Source organism: Homalodisca vitripennis, chromosome 6 (genome assembly GCF_021130785.1).
Source record: "Homalodisca vitripennis isolate AUS2020 chromosome 6, UT_GWSS_2.1, whole genome shotgun sequence".
Classification (NCBI taxonomy): domain Eukaryota; kingdom Metazoa; phylum Arthropoda; class Insecta; order Hemiptera; family Cicadellidae; genus Homalodisca; species Homalodisca vitripennis.
Genome location: NC_060212.1, coordinates 95,811,617 through 95,830,980, shown reverse-complemented (window position 1 = coordinate 95,830,980; position 19,364 = coordinate 95,811,617). Strand labels below are relative to the sequence as shown.

Below are 19,364 nucleotides of genomic sequence, written 5' to 3'. Positions count from 1 at the left end.
AAATAGGAAAGCAATCAGCTGATTTTATTTTATCATTTGTTTACATTTGTCTTGTGCAGCAAACTATTTTTTCATCATTGGTGGGAGCGATGTTTATGGTCTCTAAGTGATTCGAGGATAAACATTTGCTTAATTAGCAATTGTATGCAACAGCATAAGAAACACTTAAGGGGCAATTTTAGCATAGATTTTTATAAATAAAGAAACTGGCTATTGTGATGATGATACCCATAGATTTGGAAACTACTCGACAGATAAGACTGTGTCAGTTAGAAGCATTACTGCCATTTCTGCATTTAAAAGAGTGTACTCCGTCTGTACAGAGAAAGCAGTGAAAATGTCATACCACGCTTTATTTGAATCCCACCTTAGATATGGCATCATACTTTGGGGTGAATCCTCATGCCAAAACATGCAACGTGTTTTTCTAATGCAAAAGCGGGCAATAAGAGCTATGACAGGACTCCCACCTAGAGAAAGCTGCAGGGAAAGATTTCGAGATCTACAGGTATTCACTGTTTTCTCCCTGTACATATATGAGGTTATGCTTTATGCCTCTCAACAGAACCTGACCAGAAATATGGATATCCACAATCACCAAACAAGATATGCCAGGAACTTCAATATCCCTGCCCACCGCACTGTACTTTACACTAAGAAACCATCCTACGCCGGCGCCAAGCTTCTCAATCTTCTTCCGGCAAGTACCACGGATGTTCCAGCAAGAACTTTTAAGAAATGGCTGCGGAATTGGTTGCTGGAAGATCCAGTCTACAGTATGGAGGAATTCTTTGAACGAGCTCGCATTCTTAGAGAAGAATGAAATTGACTTTATTGTAGAATAACGAAATGTATTTTTTTGACACCATTCTGTTCTCAATGATCACGAATAAAAGCATTCTGTATTCTGTATTACCTGGATTTACTGCAAGTATAACATTGTATTGTATATCTTAAAATTCTTCCAAACCGTTCACAGCACTAAAAACTTCAAAAAGCTGTGAACTTGTACACACTTTATTCAACTGTTACTTGATCTTCTTGTGCCTTTTGTCAGTATGTTGAACATAATTACTGACAATAATATTAAGGTACCTTTGAAAAACATTTTTACCATGGTATTTTTAAGTGAAAAAGTAAAACATCAGTTTAATGAAAAAATTGAGGTACTTTTTTGTAAATTACAGCCTACCATCTTTAGCAAATAAATATGACTACTGTGAAAAAGTGCTAATCCATAAGGTAGTTGAGGTCAAATGATATATAAATCAACTGATTATGCATTTTATTAAATAAATGTTTACAAAATCTACAACTAAAAGTTAAATGCTTTTCTTTGGTTCAGATGGATGGTTTTTTAGAGGTGTTATGTGCAGATCTTTGCTGAAGTCGACAACAGCACCTTCCTTCATCTGAAAATAAAACATTTGGGCTAACAACATTTCTCATTATTTGTTCTGAGTCAATAAAATGCTCTTTGAATAAAAGCAATTTATCAATCATAGTTAATGAAATAAAATGCGGATAAGTTTTTCATGTTCTCATTTTACTGTTTGCAATGCTTTCATTGGTTGTGTAGTGCTGTATGTTTCAATAACAGACTAATACTACATTGAAAATTCCTCATCTTTCTATTCATGCAGATTTGTTATAGTAGACACAACCAAACTATACAAGTTGCAGCATCCATCAGGCACTCGAAAATGTCCAGTAAATGTGAAGGAAGCACGATTTTTCCTTCACAATCCTTCCATCGTCAAAAATAAACTTCAAACAAAGGAGTCCAGGAAATATTTTACGTTATTTATAATGCAATCACATTTTTCCTGATGTATTGTCACACAGCAAAACAGTATTGTCACAATATGGTGGATTCACTACATAGCTGACTTAAAATTAAAAGAAGAAGCTGCTTTTAGTACTATAGTCCTTGCCATTACTGTCATTTGGTATTAAATTTTGAAATCAGATTTATTACCCTATTGAACTGAGTTGTGATAAATATTTTAATTATGTACATTGTGTCCACAAATTCATGTCATTATTGATTGCTTACCTACAAAACATATTTAAATTAAAACAGCTATTTATAAAGTTTTTCTCATTAATTGAGATACCCATTGTTGCCATCTAGTAATGTGTGGCTAATGTTTCTAAGAGAATATTCATCACAGCAACTTTGCAAAGAAAACTTCAGTGCAAGGTGAGTATCGTCGAGTGTTTCATGAAAATTTCCAGGATAAGAAATTTAAGGGAACAGGCAGCTTATTGGACAAAATGTGAACAGGTAAGCCAAACAAAGGAGATGAAACTCATGAGAACATTAAAAAAAAACTTTTGTACAAAGAAGTCTGTGTGGAATGTAATCATGAATTAAATGTTCCTAAATAATGTACAGTTCACAAATGTTTTAAGAAAGAACTTAAATTTAATAGTTTTACATTAACTATTGTATGATTTGAAGCTAGTGACAAATTAGAGAGATTTGACTTTGCTGTTGATATTCTGTATGAAAATGAACTGGAACAAAATTTGATAAACCACATTGTTTTAGTAATAAGCTACTGTTCGCTTATCTGGAAAGGTGAATCGTCATAACGTTCGTATCTGGTCAAGTAAGAACAACCTTACCGTATACCTGTAGAACCAGCATGATTCTCTTAAAATAAACGTGTTCTGTCCCGAGGCTTTTATTGATCAATTTTTCTTTACTGTGAACAAGGTTAACAGTTGTACTATCTTTATATGGTAAAACACTATTCTCTTCAACAAATTGTGAAAATGGAAATCTGATTTTCAGACACGATGGAGCACCTCCCCACTATGGCCAAATTGTTTGATACTTTTTGAACGAGAAATTGCCTGAAAGGGAGATATGTCAAGGTGGGTGGAATGCACATTCACCTGACCTCACCCCTTTTAAAATTTTAGTCATGGGGCTGTGTCGAAAGTCAAATTTATAATTAACACTTAAATCAACGAATCATAACTGGGATTGAATCGGTTACCCTAGAATACTTGATCAAAATATCAAGAGAGAACACACAGCAGGGCTCACTTCTGGCTGGTTTATACCTTCCAGTTGAACCCACACTAGGCAAAGCAAAAACCTACGTGTCACTTAAATCTGGGCAACTTTGTGGATGTCCAGGAGCGGCACATCACTAACCGCAAATGTTGAGATTCTGGGGTGCAAGGGTAATTCGATAGGTCTAGTCTACTGCGGGAGATGACTGTTGGAGTTGGTGAGGTTTGTTCCCTAAGTATCAGAGGTTCTTGCTAGCCTAGACATAAGAGTGTGCCACCCCTGTCTGCTTTGACCGGAGAGGTTGGTTCAGAGCTGGCTTCTTCTTCTTCTTAGGGGACATGACTTGAGATTAGTGCCCTAAACATTTCCTCATGAATCTCGACAGGAGACAGCCCCTATCCCCAACCTTACCCATCCAAAAATATCCTGTCACTCCGGAAGCAGTGCAAAGGTCCTTATAGGACTCCGTGCAATTTCTAAGCTTCTTGTCGTAAGAGAAAAAAAAGTATCAAGAGAGGGGATCAAAGTTTGTTTGGATGTCTGTAGGGCATTTTATGATGCTCACATAAAACTGTTTAAAATACTATTTAATCGTATGTTAATCTCATTGTTGTGTTGTGTATACTTTAGTAAAAATTTATTTCAAAGTGTGTCATGACTTTGTGGACGGGCGCACTGTATATCTCAACATCAAGATTAACTTGAGGCAATATTTTAATTCCATTGGTTTAATTAATTTAACAGTTAACCTTTTATTAACTAGTGATATTTTTCTTTTACAATTTTAAGATCATAATTTAATACAACTCAAAATTTTGGATTAATTGGACATTTGAACTTTCAATAACTATATGCCAATCCAAGAAGCTTCCTTCAACATTAATTTTTTAATCAACCCAATCTTGAGAGAGAAAACTGTGACCTCTGAAAGCCGTAGACATAAATTCTAATAGAAATTGTAATTTTGTTTAATTAATTCCATAAATTCAGTCAAGTAACTAATCCTAATCCAAAATGTACTTAGTAATTTGATTAAAACATTATTTGTATTTGAATAAATAAAAGCGTTTATTATTGTAACTTATAAAATATTTTTTTATCAATACTAACACAATATTGTAAAACTCATTTTAGATGAAAGATGTTCATGGCGATTTATTAACTATTTTAAGTATATAAATTATAAACAAAAAATGTACTGTTGAAAGATTGTTGGTACTGCATTTTTTGTTATATATATATATATATATATTTCTTTTATTTAGGATCGTTATAAATTTCAATATTATTAAACAACTAGCTGTTACCCGCGGCTTCACACGCAATCTTTAGAACCGAAGTCCTTATATTACTTATTAAAAGCAATTATGATGTAATATGATTGGAGTCCTATAAAAATTTTAAAACATAAGTAGGCATACATCAGGTAGATATTATCTAAGTTCATGGTAAATAGTATCAGAGTTTAACTTAATTATATATATATATATATATATATATATATATATATCATGTTTGGCACGTGTAGGAGCATTTGTGGTTCTAATTAATTATATACATAACGTCACAGCTGAATCTGCCTTGTCATCCCGATCAAGAAAACACAATCGGTCAAAAAGCATATATTTCCAGTCGTTGTTGTATATTTCAGGTCTGATATTTCCAGTACCATAGTAGAGTTTGCCTTGTTGTTCTGACGAAGAAAAAATATATATACTTACGTAGGACCGAGATGCCTACTTCGGTTAAAAAGTGCCTATTTAAGACCGTTTATATTCACTTACCTACTATGTCACAGTTTAGCTTACCATATTGCCTTGATCAAAATACTATATACGTTCGATTATCTAGTTCTAGGAAATCTATTTTGGTCAAAATCATGTTGACATAGTTGAGTTTGCCTTGTCCTGATGAAGAAAATATATGCACATTAGTAGGACTGAGAACTACGGCCTAGAGGGAAGTCCTACCTACTTCCTATATACTTTCGGTATAAGGGGAAAATCCCTCCCTTAAGGGAGATCCTTATTATTATGTTAATAATAAGGTTATGCAACATTAAAAAATAATCGTTAATAAAGTTTTGAGTTACACTTGTTTTTTGGACTGTAGCCAGGGAAAGAAAGAATCGTTGAGGTATTTTAGTGTTCATTTCTCTGTTTTTCCAAAAGCCACAGTTAAAATGCCATATCACAATGTCAAGGAAGCCCACCAGTTTAAAGTAAATTATGTGAAAACATTCATAAATTTGTTCATTAAGGTTGGTTACATTATAGTGTTTAAACTATATTTAAAATGCATTACATGATTTAAATTCATCACTGGTGCAATCTGGAGTAAAATGTATATATTATTTTTTTATTTACTATCTGATCTTTTATTAACATTACACTATTGATCAAACACTAATTAATATTTAATCAATTTTAAATGTAAACAGATGTTTCAGCCATTTTGTCGACAAAAAACTGAAGGTTTAAACAGTGGTTTAGTGCCAGTTTAATTTGGATTATAAAATGTAAAAACTACATTTTTTCGGTATTTCAAAATATTCAAGGTAACTTTTCTTTTATTTTGCTTCCATAAAAAAATTCCATTTTGTTTCATAAAAACCTTTCATGGATTTCAATGAACATTTTACAAAAGGAATTAACCGAAGTGGTCCAGTCATTCTCAAGATTTGCGCTTACCAACACATTTTGCGATTCATTTTTATTTATAAGATTACTTACAGCTCGGTAGTCAAGGATCATTTCTTTGAAGGCAAGAAAATCTGAGAATGCAAAAAGCATTTCAAACACTTCTCCTTCCAACTCGTTCTTCTTATCCCTTTAACAAAATAACACAATGAATATAACTCTAGGATTGAAAATAAAAAAATATTCAAATGTGTACAGAAAAGTGTCCATTATCCAGTATTGTACAGTACACAATCTTCTATATCTATAATATGCTTAAGCAACTTACTCCTCTGTTATTTATGAACCAATTTTTTTAAATGGCCTCGATCTGTAGTTGTGCAAAGTGGTTTTGAGTTTTCTTTATTAACCCCTTGACTGCCACGTTCGTGTCATCACATTTTCAAACAGCTGCTAGATACCAGTAAGATGATACACATTGACCTCTAGTAGTGTTTACTTGAACCACTACAACTCCATAGTTGTACTGTTTGATTGCTACTACTGACAGTCAACAAAGGAACTATTACGAAAGCACATGTTGAACTTATACCAGGACTAAAACTAAAAACTAAACCTATTTATTGTTTTCTAGTTTTTCAAGTGAATTGTTAAAGTTTTGATTGATGGAGTCTCAGGTGGTTGTCTTCTAAATTGCTGGGCCACACTTAGTGGCCACCTGCATTCTGAGTCACCACTCGGCGCTTGCGTAACCATGTCTGTCACTTTACTCGGATTTAAATAAAATTCTGAAATAATTTACAAAGTTTATAGACTTCAAGATTGAAACTTTATTGATTCTGTATTTATCATTTGCTTTTATAAGGTTTTATAAAAAAACCAAGTAATAGGTAATTTAAGTTATAGGTTGATCTGTTTTAAAATTATTTTTATTTGCAGAATAAAAATATAATCCGTCTCAATCAGGTCTAATATCAACAGAATATACACTGGTTTCCATATTTTGACCTTTTTCTCCATCAAATGCACAACTATTTTAATAAGTAGATAGGATATACTATAGCAGCTACAGTGACACTGAGAGTCAGTTAAAAACAATTTTGTACTACATAATTTAATTTATAAACATTAATTTAGTTAATTATTTGGAAGAGAGATTGCAGCAATTTCCACCCATAACTGAATAAGGATTGAATTTTACAGTGTATGCACAATACAGTGGGAACACACTTAGTGGCCTGACAAGATGAACGGCAAAACAGCGAGGGCCACTAGGCATGGCCTGAGGGACAGGACAAGATCAAAAATCAATGACCTGACCATTGTGGCCAGGCGGTATGAGAGGCCAATTATATGAATTTAATGCTGACCCCAAAGGTAGCCAGGCGGTATGAGAGGCCAATTATATGAATTTAATGCTGACCCCAAAGGGTTAAGTTTTGTATTTTATATTTGGATTGTGCTTCAGTTGGTATAGCAGGAACAGGCTGTAATAATGATAAGGATGTTTTATAAAATTTAGATTCAGCAGTGTGACTTTTTAGAGGATGATGACAAATGGGATGCGGACTCAATTTATTAACCAAGACCTGACAAATCAAGAGATATACTGAAAACAGTTTGGTGAACTAAGATATTGCTGGAGTTGATCATAGTGAGCGTGAAACACGCTACATGCACACTAACTGTGGAGTAGCCCTGTGTGCAGCACCTTCCTTGATTCGCCAAATATCACTTACTCAAAAACTAATACAAGAAGTAAATATTTTTTTAAATAATGTATAGTGGGACTCAAAGCTATATGTGAATGTAAGAGTGTTCTAGTGGAACTGGCAAAGAAGAACAGGGTTACACTCGGTTGGGTCCCGGGCCATGAAAAATTCATGGGGGCATTCATGGAAACGAAAAAGCAGATAACATTGCCAAAATAGGTACAGAATTCCTTATGATAGGACCTGAGCCAGGCTGTGGAGTAGCTGTCTCCTACAGAAAGCTCGGGAAAGATAAGATCCTTAGACTGGAGAAGGGCCTCAGGACTAAGACAATCTAAAATGTTTATCTCTCCTTATGTAGGCAGCTCTCCTAGAGCAAAGTAAGGAGGATATAAGATTGATTGACATTAAGAGATTTTGACAGAACATAGCTCCCTTAGGAAACATCTGATGAAAGTGGGTCTTAGTCAGACTGATGAATGCAGACTTTGCGGAGAAGCAGAAGAATTTAGTGGAACACATATGGCTAAACTGTCCTGCCATATCTACGGGAGGAAAAAATTTCTAGGGGCGTAAATCAATCTCAAACCCCCAAGGACATCAGAGAACAGGAGCTCCAAAATTTGATTAGCTTCTGTAAAAGTCTCAGATTCTGAGGGCACAAAGGTCATTTTAGGACTATGTGTGGAGGCAAAAGTCTCTTTCCTTCGAGAATAAAAAAAAATGCATTTGTGTATAAAATGCATATTTAGTGTTGACAAAAATGTTTTAAAGTTTATACCACCCACACACCCATTTCTCAACATTAACAATTATTTTGCATGACTATCCAAATACACCCGGCAATAAACTTTTACAGCTTTGTTGAAAATTTGGCACTTAACATGTAGACTGTGGGGGTTGCTTACGGCGCAGAATCACATTGATATGAGTTGGTCTCACTGAGTATAGAGCCACACTGAAAGTGTTACATTCTGAAGGGCACTCCACCTTAAAAGTTTGGTTTTTCCCTTGTAAGGATAACATGGAGATCAATTTTATTCTAAAACAGCAACTTAATAAACCAGTTTTACTACATTTGTATTGTAGTAACTGTTTATGTGTAGTAAGCATTTTTAACAGCTGTTTTTTCAGTGATATACAGGTAAATGATAATAATATATATGTTAATACTGAAACATTGCGATAAATGTCCTTTCTTTAATATGTAAAAAAGTAGGAATACACCACACCATGAGTCGGTAATTATAGGCTTCATAGAGGTTGCAAGCAAAATTTCAAGTCTATAGCTAATTTCATTAGAATATATTACTAATACTATAATGTATAAAAAATGTTTAGTTTATGTAAAATCTGAATCATAAAAAACAAGAAAATTCAAACAAAATAATTTTGTAAGTAAAGCAATGTCGGTCTTATCTGCCAATTCATAGCCTAACTCTAATAATATCATGACTTGCCCAATATATTTTTGAAACAAATAACTAAACACAGACAATGACAAATTACAACAGTCAACAAATAATAGTGTCAAGAGATCTGGTGTGGGCGTAGTTTTCAGTGGACTTTTTGGAACTAACTAATAGAAGTCATATTATGAACTGGACAGAACACGAGAAAATCACTAAACAGATGGCAAAAGCTTTGCTCCAGTCATTGTAAGAAGGATAATCAAACAATGGCACTCGATTATGAACTCCAATGTGTTATTTTGGAGGGGTTGCTTTTGAATTTACAGAGGATTTGCACCAAATTTATGTTATTTTCAATTTAATTTATTTGATCAGTGTGTTTGAATTAGTAATTAAATTTACAAACATTGGTTCTCATAAAATATTTATAATAAAATGCTTACTTATTAAGCCGTTTTGAATCAATGTTTTACACAGTTGCCAACCTGAAATGAGTAGTGATACCTATATCATTTTTAAACTTTGTGTACAAATACAAATATAAACATTTATTAAAAGTTTATTTTTCCATGATTTTATTTGGTAAAATTTTATTCCATGAAAAAAGTGGTAAAACACAGATGGAAAACAAAGCACTTTATGAGTAAGGAGTTGAAAAAGAGATTACTTTATTTAATCACTTTAGGAGCAATCTCTGGAAATTATCTAACAAGAATTCCGAAATGATCAGTATATATATAACAGCCTTCAATGTTATTTATTGTTTTATCATAGTGAAATCAGAAATAATATTGTACCAACATAAACTTTTCATTAACTTTCATGTTTATTAAAATATATTACTCACTAACACTAAAATATCAGTAATAGCTTACACAAGAAAATAAATTAAATCAGCATTGTAACTGTGTAATCAATGAGTAAACTAAACTAACAAGAAATTACTAATAAGGTTGAGTAGGAATGAAATTCAGTGTTTACTAAATCGTGTTGATTTATTGACATTATGAACTCATTTCCTGTAGTATATTTGAATCTTTTGTTGGCAAAAATCAAAGTGACTATGAAGTAATTACATCTTGTGAAAATGCAAACAGCAACTAAAAGTGAGTAAGTTTGCATACATTAGTGTTAAAACCACGAATGCAAGCTTGTGTGCTGAGTAGGTGTAAGTGCAATAGCAATCGGCTCACATTAGGCTTTGTGTGAACGTCTTCATACAGAACTCTGGCACTTTTTGTTTCAGTTTCTCTTCTAAGTGATTCTCAATCAAATTTGTCTGAAACGCAATCAAAATGTCTGTGAAAATATAGTCATTACTTGTAATCAAAATAATTTTACCATTATAGAGTAGTTTTTATTATAGGTCTTATCTCCAACAACACAACAAAGACCAAAAATTATAAAAGTCAAATAAAAGAGTCCGCTTAAATATTTGGTAAAATAATGTAAACCAGTTTTTGTATCCATGAATGGTGTACTATGATAGGTTTATAACAGGTTACATTATTTTTAAAGGAAAGAGGGAGAATTTAATAAACACACCCTGTCTATACAGTACCATTAGTTATGCCTGAAGAGATTACATGGTGATTGTACTGAGTCAGAATTATTCATTTTGTACAATGTACAGAGTATAATTTACTAAACGTCAAATAATTAAATAACAATGCAATATATAAATATGTTAACATTCATCTCTATTTTAAAATACAACTTACTACATATATGGCTTAAATTAAATATCTTTTAAATGGTATTTTTTTTAACTCGATAAAAAATGATTGTCAAGTAATTTTTACTTTAGTACAGTTTTGAATTTTATTTTACTTTTAATAAGTTTTATTTACGGATAACAACTAATCTGCATTCTTCAAATTTCTAAAATGTTTTTGTTGTATTTTGTGTTAAAACACGTAGATATATAACCAAATTTTTATAGTTTTGTAAATAATATTTTGCTTGGAGTTCTTATTTCGTGGTATAACCATGTTTGTGGATCACCGTGAGTCTGCTATATTTATTTGGGGATGCTGCTTCCGGTGATAAACAAATGGATGTTCACTACTTTTTGTTTGACTTATGATTTGTTTATAAATACGTCCTGTATAAGAATATAATACATATGTTTATGGCTCAAAATGTTCTATCAAAGCTAAGGACAGTTAGAAATTGTTGACAGACCACTCCTACTATGTCACAACAGTGTTCTACATAATAGCAAGTGTGCGGATGTGGAAGTATGGTTGAATTAAATTTACTCATGAATGATCAAGTTACTTTTAATTTACTTAAAAATACATTTTATTGAAACATGACAATTTGTATCTAATTTAGAAGTTTTAAACACAATAAAGAATAGTTTATTCTTATTATTACTGACCAGATTTGGTATAATGATATTAAAACGGAAGCATTTAGCATATTATATTCATAGTTTAAATAAAACAGGAATCAGTATTCAGAGTTGAAAATTTAGACCACAATTTTGGTATCAGTAGACTATAGGAATATCATTTTTGGTATAGGCCCATTTATAACTAAAAAATATATGTATTTGGGCAACATGAGCATTTTTATATACTCCAAGAATTCCAGACAAGCTTTTGCTTTCAATGTTCATATTTTATAGTGTAAATGTAAAGAAAATTTACGATATTATTAAGAACACTGTGTTGATTTCAGAAAAAAATATAAACCCTAGCTATCTTTATATCTACCCAAGCTAAGTGTGGCTCAGATTTTCAATCTGCTTAAGTACTGTATATTTTATAATTTCTAAAATTTAAATGTAAACTAATGTTTCTGCCCCTTTGGTGAAATTCCACTGAAAGTGCCAACAACTGTTTAATATCCGGTAACTTTCGATTACGTTTCGTAAATATTATATTCATTTTCAGGAATTCTAAAGTATTCCTGTTAAGTTTTCCTATTTTATCTTCATCAAAACCTTCCTCAGACTTCAATAAATATTTTTTAATAATTAAGAGCTTAACAAAATTGGTCCGTTCTCCAGACTAGCACTTAGCAAAACATTTCAAGATTAATTTTTATTTATGAGATTCATATATATATAAATTTGTTGTCATATTTATCCAATCTTTTGAGATAAATGTACTTCATATAGTTGTCTGTATTTATATTTTAGGCTTACATTATATGAAAAAAGTGTTTAATCATTCAAACCTCAGGAAAGCATAAATCAGAATAGAAAAATTTGTGTGAAGAACCCCAACTGATGCTATATTGTTTGCCTTGTATTGCCTTGATAGTACATTTCTTAATTAAATAAAGCAGTTTCCTTGAAATACAATTTCTTACCGGTGTTTTGTGAGAAATACTAAAATTTCTTAACCTAGCAGAATGCTATTCAAAGCATATCTGAAAAACTTAATAAGTAACAAATATAAACTGGAGTTAATAGGCTTAGTGAATGATTATATTTTATGTGTTCTTTTACTGATGTGCTCATGAATACCACAACCATAAGTTGGCACATCCCTAACATGTTATATTTTCTTATTTTGTAAACAATATATCATAATTCTACTGGAATCTACTTAGAAGTAAAACACATTTATATTTAAAACATCATTATTTTAAGTTTATTATTATCAACTAATATATTTTTAGTATACAAGAAACAATATTTAAAATAACTTGTAGTTAAGTTCTTTCTTGTATTTATAAATTTATAGTTTATAGCTACTAATAACAAAATACATGTGAAGTACATTTTGCCCAAAACATTTTGGTGGTTACACAATTATACAATAGTATACATAACAATAAAGTGATGAATTTCCCAATACTCTGCAAACATTTTTTGGTACATTTTTCCAACATTAAAATTTGGTTTTTGTGTCCAAAGGGTTATAATATAATTTTATGGATCTGTAACAAGATTTATTTTACACCAAATATATAGTAATTATCTAGATAATGTTACATGTAATATGACAATCTAAAACTGATCAATACAATGAGATTAATCATATTTAATTATACTTACATATTCTTTGAAAATACTCATATAGATAAGTTTGTTTTCTTCCTTGTTTTCAAACTCTTCCCAATATTTTTCCAAAAAGCTCTTTTGTAGGTGTTCAAAATCATCATCTAAAAAGAAACACACTATTGTTCAACATTTCCATTCCTGTAAAATATTACTTTATATGTACTTTTTACAGCAAATTTATTCCATAGCCTGACTTAGACTGTTTATAAAAAAGGGAAGAATTTATATATATATATATATATATATATATATACAGGGTGACAATTAAGTCTGGAACCTCTTTTTTAATTTTTGAACCACAATAGAAAGAAATATCCAAAGTTCACACGTGTTTACTGGTGATAGTAATGCACACATCTGCCCAATTACCGACCGGATAATCCCTTTGGGGGACGGTCCACAAGGAGTCAGACAAAATTCTTAAATTGCAGCATAGGTCAAGTTTGGTATCAAATTAAAGGTCTTACTTAGCAGAGTACAATGCCGCAAACCGGACTTCAAAAGGTGAATTCATTCAGTAGTTATAGCTATTTGAATTTTAAAACAATTGAATAATGTAAATTATTAAGTATTACAATTACCAATTTATTACCAAATTATTTACCAAGTTATTACTAATTTTTAAGTACCTGTGATCAAAGTAAGTGTTCAAAATGTTCCCCTTCCCATCATCTGACAATGTAGTAATCAAAGCCAGGAATCAATAATTATTACCAATAACACAACTACTGTTAGAATGTGAAAGTGGCAGACTTGAGTCATACACAGCATCCACAGAAACTTAACGTTTAGGCAGGTATTATAGGAAATCAAATTATGGGCCCATTATTTATCAATGGTAATTTAAATGGTGACTCGTGTCTAGCAATGCTCCAAAATGAGATAATTCCTGCACTTTAATTATTCCTGCAAGCTGCTCTTGGTCGACAATTTCAAAGAATTTATTTCCAACAAGATGGTACGCCACCACACTTTGCTCTCCTTGTTAGAGAATACTTGGATACAATATTCCTTCACAGATGGATTGGAAGATGTGGTGCAGTAGAGTGGCCTGTTCGTTCCCCTGATTTATCTCCGATGGATTTTTTTCTTTGGGGTTACCTCAAAGATAAAGTTTATCGTACTAAGCCTCGAGATTTGGCACACCTAAGAAATCTCATAGTCCAAGAAGCTCAAGATATTCCTCGTGACTACCTTCAAAATGCAGTGGATGGCTTTTACAACCGCCTAGGACATTGCCAGACGATGGGAGGGGAACATTTTGAACACTTACTTTGATCACAGGTACTTAAAAATTGGTGTTTACTTGTAATACTTAATAATTTACATTATTCAATTGTTTTAAAATTCAAATAGCTATAACTACTGAATGAATCCATCTTTTGAAGTCCGGTTTGCGGCATTGTACTCTGCTAAGTAAGACCTTTAATTTGATACCAAACTTGACCTATGCTGCTATTTAAGAATTTTGTCTGACTCCTTGTGGACCGTCCCCCAAAGGGATTATCTGGTCGGTAATTGGGCAGATGTGTGCGTTACTATCACCAGTAAGCACTTGTGAACTTTGATATTTCTTTCTATTGTGGTTCAAAAATTAAAAAAGAGGTTCCAGACTTAATTGTCACCCTGTATATACACGTGGTTACACACTACTTTGCAAGCAATTTCCTGAATAATACGTAGGTCATAGGTATATCCTTTATAACTGCATAACACACATTCCTGAAAATTATTAACGTCACTGGGAGATATTCAAATCTCCTGATCAGTTTCAAAATAACTACAATTTAAGGTTAAAGAGCAATGTTTTGAGGCTGTGAAGTTGGAGAATTAAACAATTTTTATGAGTACCAATGAAATACACAAATTTCTCTGCAACATCCCATAATATTTGAATGAATAGCTCCAATTCTAGTAACACTTGAAATATTTAGGGCCAGAGTGGGGGTAAATGTCCATCGTAATCTTAAAATAGGAATTTAATTAGGATTAAGATAGATAAAGGAACACATCCGAATATAGTATGACAGAGTTTGAACTGGAACAAGACACGTTTATGGTATGTATTATTTCAGTGTTTTTTGCTAAGAGGTTAAAAAATCTAAAAAATGTCCACTGGCTCTTGTTTAAGGTTTATCATATGAAGAAGCATTTCTGGTTTGGATCAGTTACGTTACACACATGACATAGTAGAGTTTTCATTGATTCTTCTGTGATAAAAAAATATGTAAATACTCATTCTGAGAAATCTACTTTAATAAAAAAAGTCTACTTCCGGCCCTTGTAATCTTCTCATTTGCTGGTCATGGAAGTTAGTCTGAAAAGTCTATGTCGTTCAAAGAGTGACCATTTTCACTCCCTGGAATCTACTTTCGATTTAAGGTATTTCAGTTGTGTCAAGGGCATAGGACACAAGTGTGTCAAATTTCATCTCCTGTAGGCAGGCGTTTGTTTTCTACGAAATTTCCTTCCATTTTATATGTAAGTCATGAGACACGTTATGTCAAATTTTATCTCCAGGGAAGTTGGAAAAACATGAATATAGTTCTTTTAAGGGTTGCAACCCCATTTCAAACCCCCAAAGGATGTATCTTTATGAAGATACTTTATTTTTCAAATTTAAGACGTGAGGTATTCATGTGCCAAATTTCAACTTTCTGGGACATCAGGGAGTTAAGACAGTTAGTGATGGTTCAAATATTAATCTTTTTAATAGACATTAAATTTTATACATACACATACATATATCTAATTCATTAAAGATTGATAAAAGAAAGGTACTCGCTTTGCCAGGACTCGAACCCAGAAGAAGATTCTTTTGGCATTGTGCTTTTGTTTTGGATCTCGTAATAGTGTGTATTCATATCAACAGTGCAAGCTGCTGATGTACTGCAAAAACATATAGCCAAAGACGTCTCCCCTTTATCCTTTATACTCCCAACCTTGCATGCTTGCCCTTTTTATTTCCTATTGTTGCAATATCAGGCTGTATGAAGTGCAGATATTGATTTTTTTTTCACCAGTCTCTAACTTTCTGTGGTGTGTGTGACGTGTTTTGTAGTGCTCTTGGTTTTGTGGAATAACAGTAATTGGGTCCATTCTCATCAGTCTGGGACTTTTTTTAGATCTTATTATGTTGTCAAGTTAGACTTTGGGGAGTTGATCGCTATATATTAATCAGTTTTTAATTTTTGTACATGCTTAGCTTAATGTCTTAAGATTTACTGACACCTGAAGAAAAGTATAGATTCCAATTTATAAAATTCAGTGTTCTTTATAATAACATAAAAGGGTGGAAAATGTCCAAGATCTTGTTCCCTTTTGAAAAAGTAACAGATGTATTACAATTCATCTTGTTATTTAGTGTGTCAATATTGATTTTTGAAGACAAATCCAACCCCAACAACTTGTTATCCTGGTATTTACCCACCTTCACGACACACAAACTATAGTGTAGGAACCCCAACTGAACGAAATCTTATCATCTCCTTTGCCTATACTGATTTTGAAGCACAAGAAATTTGTAATGTAACTCACTACTGTGTTTATAATTTTAATTTATTCTTGTGCAATAATACAAACTTAAACTGAATTTTATCAAATTGCAACTCACATAAAATTAATTTTTCATATTCAAAGTGCTCTTAAATCTATTTACCTCAGGAATATTTGGAAATATAATGTATTATATAGCAAGCACAAGAAATATAACCTTAAAATAATCTCTTACCAACTAAAATATCTTCTATGTGGCCAATTATAACATCAAACTCTGAGAGTTCCGAGTGCTTTGATGTTGATATATATTCTTCACTGTCACTATCTCCACAAGAATCCTTAATTAAATCCATTTCTGAAACAAAATTCACTTTCAAGGTTTTCTTAAAATTTTACATCAATCCATTGGCTTGGAGTAACTAAACTATTTTCAAACTAAATCAAGAAGTTCAATGTTTACAAAACTTACCTTCCATTGGTCATTACTTGAAATATCTTGAGATCCATATGTGCTACTCGAATATGAATAAAAAATCAATCATGTTTCATCGAATAATGCATGGCCTAATGACATGTGTTATATGAAAAAATAAAATTTTTCAATGATACTGGTCTAATCCTCTTCTTTAAGCCATTGAGTTAGTCAGATGTTTTCTGAGTCAAAAGTGAATTATGTGATAAAAAAATTAAACAAACCTAAACTCAACACTATTTAGTATAATGAGGAAACCTATGAGGTGTAGTGGAACACAAGGAAGAAACAACTACAGAAGGGGAGACTTTAATAAGCGGTCTACATTAGTTTTTTTGGTTGTTTTTATCGCACAATTTGATATATGACCACCTTCGATATGTAAAAAATCATACACAATAACAGTTATAATAAAATACAATTACAAAATAACAATAATGTTCGTAAATTACAATTTTAAAAACAAATTTAACACTAACATTATAAAACAAAACCAACTATGGTCTAGACTTAGATATCAAAGAAACCTTACGATATTTAAAACTTGCCCAGCTTGATATCAATGAATAAAAAGCTTTCAAGCTTTTGTGAAACGGAGGGAAGAATTCTCCCATTGGGTTACTATATGTAGAAGCCACTTAGACAGATCTCGTCACCTGTAAGAAATATTTTGCATATTTTTCTCATATTCATCGCCATTTTCGGTCTCAAAATATTAGATACTTCTTGCTGTTCATTGTTTACATTAAAGTTACTTTAACTAATAAGTTGAAATCATATGCTAAGTTAAATAAATTGTAATATCGAATTATTCCTTCGGATAAAAACATCGAACCATTCGATAAAAATAACCGAATAACAAGTGTAGGCCGCTTATTAAAGTCTACCCTTATAGAAAGCAAGTAATGTGTAACGGCTCCAGTAGTCTACACTGTCATCAAGCCACATTACCGGAAAATACAAGTAAAGTTTTGTAGCACAGGAGTAACCAAGAGCTGCCTGAGAGCTAAGTTCACTCTCACAAGGTCATTCGTAACATGAATAAAATAACCATTTAAATAAAATGGAGGTTTAAAATGGTTTGTGGATCATTAAGTGGAATTGTTTTGACCAGCTTGGAAAATGTTTATCTTCAGATAAAACACCAATACTAGGTATAGTTTAGCGTTTCGTATTTAAGTAATAGCTGAATCCATTTTTGTTTATTAAACTGGGATTTAAAATATATAACTGAGTAATCATCAAAAATACTTATAGTTCCACATGGTAAAAATAACCATAACTGAATTCATTTTGTGCCCTCAGTCTCCCCATAACACAGGATAGGTTAGTATCTCAACACCTTTCAATATAACAAAACCAAATTGCATGTTATCGCTCAAAAAACCAGTATACAAATAGCAGTGAGTTCACACCGTTTTAAAGTGTCATATGTACGTAAAAATAATATTATTTATTTCTGTTAAAAACGAGTAATTTTTAAACCTATAGCCTAAAAGTGGTCACCGCCACAATCAAGTCATGGTACAAAATTGTCGATTAGAAATAAATAAACGATCAAATACAAAAACATTAAAAATTATAGTTATTTACAATTAATTCTTGCCAGCTCTTTTTTAATGTATTGAATAACAATATTATTTCACATTAACTCAAACAATATTGTTTCAAATTAATTCAAACAAAGTAAATCATTTGTGTAATGTCTAAAAGTACAAGTTCATCCTTTAACATAGTAAAATAAAATTGATAACTTAACCAATATGACATACTACTAATTGATCAATATAATAGTATATAAGCAGTAAGAGTAAATTATTTATATAGACAATAAAGTGGTCTTGTTGAACTCTGAATTCTGTCGGTATAGATAATGACATTGAATTCCTCTAAAATAGCTAGGCCAATTGAATACCTCAACATTTAACAGTTTGGTTCATTAAATCTACTAACTAATGACCATTAGTAACTGATTTAATGCTTAATACAAGTTAATTTTTTTATTTTATACAAATTATCATGTAGTACTTACTTTCTGGGCTATTCATACTTGTGTAGTGTACCCGGTAAGTAAACCTAACCCTTAGGATCAAGTAAAACAGTTATCTTTACTACTTCAAATTAACAAAGTCTACGATTTCATTACTATTTATTTAATTTTAATAATTGGTGAGAAACGATATTTATTTTTCAAATTTTACAAAGACAAAACTATTTAAATAAAGTAATTAAAAATTATTGTACATTGACCAACGCAACGCAACATTTAGAATACATACAGGTTAAAGTTTGTTTGACGATTGACTGAGTTGAGAGGCAAGGCAACAGAAAAAATGTAAACAAACACTTTTGACAGTGAATAACAGCTGAGATCGCGCCAAATGTTACCTTTTTCTTGTGAGTTTTTACCGTAAAATTAATAATTAAAGTCTTGACAACTGTCACCATTCTCAGAATGAAAGAACTAAAGAATACTTAGTATACAAGTACAATAAAACACATTTATAAAACAACAGTTTGTAATACATTTTTTACTAAGGATAAATAGATTACTGTTAAACGCCACATCGATTGATAGTAAGTGA

General features: G+C 31.7%; 1 protein-coding gene across 1 annotated transcript; it reads right to left on the bottom strand.

Moving 5' to 3' along the window:
* Window positions 1–1,268: 1,268 nt before the first annotated feature.
* LOC124364569 (ADP-ribosylation factor-like protein 2-binding protein) lies at window positions 1,269–19,113 on the bottom strand. The gene is made up of 6 exons (XM_046820126.1): window positions 18,812–19,113; window positions 16,540–16,662; window positions 12,804–12,910; window positions 9,985–10,070; window positions 5,761–5,857; window positions 1,269–1,412 (listed from the first exon to the last, which is right to left on the bottom strand). The coding sequence occupies exons 1-6, from the start codon at window positions 18,825–18,827 to the stop codon at window positions 1,323–1,325; spliced, it is 519 nt and encodes a 172-aa protein (XP_046676082.1). The 5' UTR covers window positions 18,828–19,113; the 3' UTR covers window positions 1,269–1,322.
* Between the last annotated feature and the right edge of the window lie 251 nt (window positions 19,114–19,364).

Excerpts from the sequence above, each read along its gene's own strand:
- LOC124364569 (XM_046820126.1), bottom strand. Across the intron at positions 12,911-16,539 it reads CATAGAAGATATTTTAGTTG|ATGATGATTTTGAACACCTA; the intron begins GTAAGAGATTAT and ends GTTTCTTTTTAG. Across the intron at positions 1,413-5,760 it reads TGATCCTTGACTACCGAGCT|ATGAAGGAAGGTGCTGTTGT; the intron begins GTAAGTAATCTT and ends TTTTATTTTCAG.